The 7508-nt window shown below is 45.6% G+C and overlaps 1 protein-coding gene across 1 annotated transcript in view; it reads left to right on the top strand.

The window, feature by feature from the left end:
* Positions 1 to 2435: 2435 nt before the first annotated feature.
* Timmdc1 (translocase of inner mitochondrial membrane domain containing 1) overlaps positions 2436 to 7508 on the top strand; it is a 28053-nt gene continuing 22980 nt past the window's right edge. Inside the window, exons 1-2 of the mRNA XM_057765369.1 lie at positions 2436 to 2750; positions 4855 to 5020. Of these exons, the coding sequence (XP_057621352.1) occupies positions 2557 to 2750; positions 4855 to 5020 (360 nt within the window). The 5' untranslated portion in view covers positions 2436 to 2556. The remainder of the gene's footprint in view (positions 2751 to 4854; positions 5021 to 7508) is intronic.

Raw genomic sequence — 7508 nt, 5'->3', positions numbered from 1 at the left:
GTGACTTTGAGACCCTTCAGAATGATCAGAGTACAGGAGAGGAAGAGTACTTTCCTGTGGTACAAGAAGGTAAGCTCTGATGGCCTGGGAAATATGGGAGGCTGACCGAGTAAGAGAGTTGGAGAGAGATGAGCAAGAGCAGGAACGGGGAGCAGAAGCCAAGGCCCGAGGTAGCAAAGGCAACTTTACAAATGAATCGTTGAGGCTGGAAAATAGCTGAGTGGCAGAGCACTCGCCTGGCATAGATTCAGTTCCCAGTACCACCTAATACAACAAAATCAGTCTGTAGGGTTAGTGAAATGTATGTTATCATGTGTGTCCGTCTACAGGGCACAGGATCCGAGGAATATTTGAGTTATATGTAAATGATTTTGTCAATGTCTGTCCAGCCTTTGCCCTGTCCCCATTCGGAGGCTACCCTGATTCCAGAATGACCCTAGCTCCAGATCTGAGCTTCAGTCCCAAGACCTCAAGAATGGAATGGCAGATAAATGAGAACACTCAGCTTTTCCTTCAGGTCAGGCAGACAGGCAATACAACCATTTGTTGGTCTTACCAGCCTTATGACCTTAACCCCAGTGCCCACCTTTGAAAATAAAAGGGGGGGGGGAACCAAACAGGTGCAAACTAGAGCCAGGTATTAGGATCTCAATTCTTTATTCAACAGATAATTACTTGAAGCAGGCAGGTCTCTGAGTCTGAGGCCAGCCTGGTCTATAGAGTAAGGTATAGAACAGCCAAGGCTACACAGGGAAATGGGGGGGGGGGAGGTGGAAATAGCAGCTACTTCGGGTTAAACACAGATTGGTGATCCAAAAGGACAGAGGTGAATGTTCAGCTTCAGTCCTCTTGAGAGAACTCAGCAAATAGGAAATCACGACATTGCAGTAAGTGTCGACAGGTGGTTCCATCTAAGGCCCCTCTCTGGTCCTCATCTTAGAGGTGTCCTACAGTCGGCTCCCCAAATCCCACCTACTATATACACATAGATCTTGTGAAAGTCCCTAATTAATTAGTGCATTATGGAGGTGGCCGCAGAGACCACTGAGCTGTGTATCCAGTCGGGTACTTTAACCAGAAAAGAAGGAAGTAGGTAAAGGAGTTCGCAAAGAATATGGGATACGTGCTAACTGCCGAGGATTACATATTACACAAACCAACTGGGAATATTTTACCTTGGTGAACTTCCTGTTTTTGCCTTGGCGGTTTGCTTTTTTTTTTTTTTTTAAAGTGTAGGGGCGGCCGGGCGATGGTGGCGCACGCCTTTAATCCCAGCACTCGGGAGGCAGAGGCAGGCGGATCTCTGTGAGTTCGAGACCAGCCTGGTCTACAGAGCTAGTTCCAGGACAGGCTCAAAAGCCACAGAGAAACCCTGTCTCGGGAAAAAAAAAAAAAAGTGTAGGGGCTGGAGAGATGGTTCAGCAGTTAAGAGCATCGACAGCTTTTCCAGAAGTCCCCGATTTTGATTCCCATGAACCACTTAGTGGTTTACAGTCATCTGTAGTGGGATCTGATGCCCTCTACTGGCCTTTAGGTGTATATGCGAATAGAGAACAACTGACATTTGAAAAAAAAAATGTGTGCGAGTGCGCCCGCGGGAGTCCTGAACTGGTATGGTACTCTGGAACTGGAGTATAGGTGGTTGTGATATTCCTGATATAAGTGCTGGGAACCATGCTGTGGTCTTGTGAAGCCCGGGCTGGTGGGCCTCATGTATGTCCAAATCAGGTCTTGAACTGATATAATCCTCCTGCACCACTTCCTAAAGGCTTAAATTCCAGACATGGGACGCTTCATCCAATGAGAGGGCATTGCAATGAAAACTAGACTTCGAAGCACATGTTCTTAGCACAAGGTAACGGGAAATAATAGTTCCAGTTATTAAGCGATTAAAATTCTAGATCTTTTGCCCTCTCAGAGTAATAAGCCTATGAATACTTGTGGCGGAACCCACGCTATAAAAAATGCCCACAGCTGATGCTTCAAAAAACCTGCTCGAATCTTGGAGCTATACGGCTGCCCCTAAGGCCAGGGCAAGGATGAACTCTGCTCAGTTCACCAGAGAAGCTTGGTGAAGCTTGGACTTGGCACATCGCCTCTCTCTTTCCGCACGTCAATTGCACTGCATAAAGTGCTGTCGCCTTCTGCGTGGGCTTTCTGAATCTTAAACGAGTCACCTCACTTAACTCCGTGAGCATCTTAAGCTGAACGGAGCCCGCCCCAGACCAACTGACCCAGTAGCCCGAGCTACCGGGCGCAAAGACCTTAGCATCTCATTGAAAAGATACCGCCGCCGACAACTCACTTCCGGGGCACGACCGTCACACACCCTCCCCTAAGCGGAAGAGCTTTCAGCCAGGGTTCCGCCGTCGTCCCGCCCCTCGGCCTTTTTCACCGCTAGGGGCGGGACTTCCGGTCTCGTGCTTCCGAGTGAGCCGACCTGGGGCCGGATGTGAGGTCCGGTGTCGCGAATCTCGTCCTGCTCTGCTGTGCAGGTCACCGTCGCCCACGGTGCTCGCCGGCCCCAGGGTGCCTGTCCGCGGTTTGGGGAGCGCCATGGAGGCGCCGCCGCCCGCGCCCCGCAGCCTCCTGTGCCGGGCCTGGGGTCCCTTTCCCCGAGTCTTTGCTGCCGGCGCTGTGACTGTGGATTCCCAAGTCTTTGCGGAGGATCGGGAGGCGCACTCCCGCGTCTCCGAACCCGGTTCCCCGGAATCCGGATGGGACCGCCTCCGGCAGCTGTTTGCCAAAGAGTAAAAAGACCTCGGGTGTGTGGGGAGGGTGACTGGGGGGCGCCGGCCGCAGCGCGTGGTCGTGGTGACGACGCTGACGTTCTCGCTGCCCTGCTCGTAGTGTCCTTCCGCACGTGGTTGGCACGCTGGTGTTTGAGTCACACTCAAAGTCACGCTCTTAAAACAGCATCGTACCCTAATTGTATATATTAGAAAAATCGGACCACCCCTGTTATTGTCATATGGTAATCACTGGGAACTATATATGTCTACACTAACATTCTTTTTCATATTTCATTTGGTCTCAGACTTTGATCTTTCTTGACCAGTAGTGGCCCGATATACTTCAAGTGGGAATTGGGGAGGGGCAGAGAGAATTGTCAATTTTGTTTAATTTTGCACAAGGAACTAGAAACAGTGACCGCTGTTCTCCCTCCCTTCTCTGTTCTCTCTTTCCTCTCCGCCCCCGGGTTCCCACCTGCATTTTTATGTGTACGTTCATTTTGTGGTATGTGCTCCGTGAAAGTGGAGTTTACCTGTAGTTGCAAGGCAGCGGGAAGGGTTCTGGGAACCGAACCCCGATCATTTTTTATGTAGATGACTTTTTAAAGTTCTGTTCAATGGAAAATTTAAATCACGGCAGTTTTCTTATTAATATGAATGTAAGGATTTGTTTCCTAAAGAGTTTTAACTTTTTTTGTGCATGCAGGCATAGTAAATAATGTTTCCCTTAGGAGGGTCACTGCAGCAGTGCCATATTGTTTAACTGTTTTAAAGAGTCCATCCTGGAAACAAAGTTCTAGTTAAGTATTTGAGAAGCATAACATAAATTAAACAGCTCTTCCTTACTTTAGGTTGACGTGTGCTGCATACTGCATAGGGAATTTTCTCAGGACTTTTTTCCCTTGTATGATTTTAAAGCTAGGCATGGAGGCCCGTGCCTGCAGTACCAACCCCTGAGGTGAAGGCGGGAGGATCAGGAGTTCCCAGGCAATGTGAGATGCTGTCTCAATAAAGAGATGACTCTCACTGTGCTCTTCAGGCTGGAACTCCTGGCCTCAGAGATTTTCCCACCTCAGCCTCTCAAGCATCATGAGTATAGGCTGGGGCCATTGTGATGGCTTCCATTGCTCTGTGTAGTGCCTGTCTGAGTATATCATAAAGCCAGTGTTTAGTAAGGATTTTGACTTTTTTTTCTTAAAAAAGATTGATTTATTCGTTCATTTATTTATTTTTCTACTCATGTGTTTGAATGTTTGCATGTATGTGTGTGCACTGTGCAGGTGCTTCATCCCCAAGGGGGCGAGGAGAGTCAGATGTCCCAACTGGGTGCTGGGAACTGAACCAGAGTACAGCAAGTACAGCAACTTCTCTTACCCGTTGAGCCATCGCTACGGCCTCTGGGCTTTAACATCTTTAGAATTTACATTCCAGATGTTTAAAATTGGTATTTTATGTGTTGCTCTTAAAAATCTCATGAATTAGGTAGGAAAGATGGCTCGGAGGTTAAGAGCACAGGTTGCTCTTCCAGTGGTCCTGAATTCTATTCCCAGTAACCCTGTGGTGGCTCACAACCACCATCTATAATGAGGTCTGGCGCCCTCTTCTGGCATGCAGGCAGAACACTGTATACGTAATAATAAAAAATCTCGAGTTCATGTGGCGTTTATTAGCTTAAAATTTAAAAATGGAAGTATTAGAAATATACCAAAGTGTGCTTATTAATGAGTTTTCATAGATGAGCATATATGTGCAAGTAACACCAGAAATTGTTACCTGTATCCCAGGAGCTCCCCCTTGTGCCCTTTCCTCCAAGGACAGTTACTATCCTAGTTTTCTAATAGTGCATTTAGTGTGTTGCTGTTTTGGTTTTGGAGCAGGGTTTCATTATGTAGCAAAGGCTGGCTTTCAACTCGTGCTTCCCCTTCCCTCAGCCTCCTGAGTGCTGTAATTGCAGTGTCCGCCGTCACGCCTGACCTGTGCTTCTCTTCTGTAGTTGCTGTGGAACTCACAGCAGCATTTAATTCGTTCTGCCCATCACAGAAAGTGTGGTACCAGCATTTGGGATAATTCGGAACAGTATTTTGAATAACGTCCCAACAGCATTTTCTTTTTTGGGTTTTAGTGAACAAGAGAGAGTTCCAAAGGAAGTTGACTATATCTTCAGGGCAGCTGTTTCAGCAGGCATCATTGGCTGGGCGTATGGAGGAATACCTGCTTTTATTTATGCGAAAAAACGCTACATTGAGCAGAGTCAGGGGGAGATGTATCATAACCGCTTTGATGCTGTGGTAAGTATTGATGCGCTAATAGGGATACACCAATTTTACTATTCTCAGTATGCTTCAGATTTGTTAGGTATGTCAGGGTGAAGAAGTTAGATCTACACGTAGCAGCAATGGAATACTAATGCTAAAGTACCTATATGAATTTTCTTCTTCAGCCACTGTCTAAAAGAAAGATCATTGTTTTCTAGTCTAGCATCTAACAATAGATTACCTACTGAGTTTGCTGCATGCCTCATTAGAATCCATTAGTCTGAAACAGTTCCTGCCAGTCTTGCCCTTGGGCAGTTTTAAAGATTGTTGACCATTTGTAGAATGCCCCTTAATTTAAATCTGCTTGATAGTTTCCATCTTAGGGCTTCTATTGCTATGAAGAGACACCATGACCATGACAGCTCATATTAAGGAAAACATTTCATTGGGGCTGGCTTCCAGTTCAGAGGTTTAGTCCATTATCATCATAGTGGGACACGGTGGCTGCAGGCAGATGTGATGCTGGAGAAGGAGCTGACAGTTTTACATCTTGGTAGGTAAGCAACAGGAAGTGATCTGAGACACTGGGAGAGGCTTGAACATATATGAAACTTCAAAGCCTACCTCTGCAGTGACACACTTCCTCCCACAAGGCCACACCTCCTAAGTAGTGCCACTTCCTTTGGGGGCCATTTTCTTTCAAGCCACCACAGTTTCTCATGATAAAATTCAGATTCGTGAAAGGCAAAGAATTTAGAGGTTCTGTAGAGAATCCCTCCACTTGGGAGGTGGAGGCAGGTGGATCTCTGCATTTGAAGCCATCCTGCTCTACAGAGTGAATTCCAGGACAACAAGAACTACACAGAGAAACCCTCTCCAAAAAAAAAAAAAAAATCACATTTGTGGGCCTTGAGATGGGTCAGTGGCTAAAGACGCTTACTGCCAACCTGGATAACCTGAGTTTGGTCCCCAGGACGGGGGCAAGGAGAGACCAGACTCTTAATAAATTGTCCTTTGACCCATGTGTATGCCATGGCACACTTGCACACGACAGACAGAGGGGAAATTTAGGCTTGTTTTGTGCAGTACTCTAGAATTGATATTTCAGTGCCTTGTTTCAGAAACATTTTGTTCTCTGACTCTTGATGTGAACTTTAGTTACTTGGGTAAGATGAGATCTGCCGGGTTCCTATAATATGAAGTTACTATGTTTTCTCTTTTAAGGAAATACGTATTTTACAGATTAATACGTTAAATAACAAGAGACCCCAAGATTTTATAAATATCCCATTTTCATTTACCCTGTGCGTTTAGAATTGAATTCATTCTTACTCGAAATGGTTTTTACTGACATGATTGTTGAATGGCCTTTTTCTAATTCTAGCATATTTTTACATTCTAAATAGAAGTCACCCCGATATATTAATTTATTCATCCATTTAATTAGTAGATAATAATAAGAGTGATAATGAATTGTTCTGAGAAACATGTAGTAATTTCCTCATGATGTGAATTTCAGAATGTACTGCCCAAACTAGGATAGCTGGGAGGCCATAGGCCGTCTTCACACAGCATAGCTCGTGTGCTCTGCTCATGGCCAGAGTGCTGGTAGGAAGCGCAGGATTCTTATGTATAATTTGTTTCTGTCTAGGTGTGCTCAGATTTTTATTTATTCAGTAGAGTTATATTCCATTGCTGTCATTTGTTCTGATACTCCATTTGGCATGTATTTGGGACTATTGGAACCTTTTAGGTAGTTCCTCTGCCCTTGAGGTTTTTTCTTTTTAAGAAGGGTCTTACTTGGTAGTTCAGACTGAGTTTCAGCTCACAGTATTCCTGGCTGACTCAACTTTTACTTTTCTATTCCTTGAAAGTAGCCATTTTCTTCAAGGAATTCAGAGTTGTTTTGGTTTTATTTTAGGCAAGGTCTATCTATATAGACCTGGCTGTTCTGGAACTCTCTCTGTAGACCAGGCTGGACTCAGACTCACAGAGATACTCCAGCCTTTGCCTTCTCAGTGCTGAGGTTAACGGCGTGCTGTATCACGTATGGTGGAACTACTGTTTCTTTTAGGGAAGATTGGTATTTAGAAATCAAGCTCTGGGTCCTCTGTGTGCTCTACTCTGCCAAGGTATTATTGTTTTTAGACTGGGGGCAGGGAGAGAGGGAGGGTGCGTGCGTGTGTGCGTGCGTATGTGTGTCTGTCTGTCTGTGTGTCTGTATGTCTGTATCTTGATCCATAGTTTGGATCATCTGTGTGCATTCAGACACTAGGTCAGTGTTGTTAGCTGTCTTTTAAAAGTATGAGTTCGTACTGATACTTTTTTAAAAGATTTATTTTTTTAACTTGGGGGGGTGTTGCATGTGCATGTGTGTGGTATCCGCCTTGTATGTGTAAGTGTCTGCAGAAGCCAGAGAAAAACATCAGCTCCCCTGAGTTGAAGTTACAGGAAGTTGTAAGCTGTCCTGCATGGGTGCTGGGAACCAAGCTCAGGTCCTCTGCAAGAGCAGCGAGCCCTC

Source organism: Chionomys nivalis, chromosome 3, assembly GCF_950005125.1.
Source record: "Chionomys nivalis chromosome 3, mChiNiv1.1, whole genome shotgun sequence".
Taxonomy (NCBI): domain Eukaryota; kingdom Metazoa; phylum Chordata; class Mammalia; order Rodentia; family Cricetidae; genus Chionomys; species Chionomys nivalis.
This window is presented reverse-complemented; position numbering and strand designations above follow the sequence as displayed.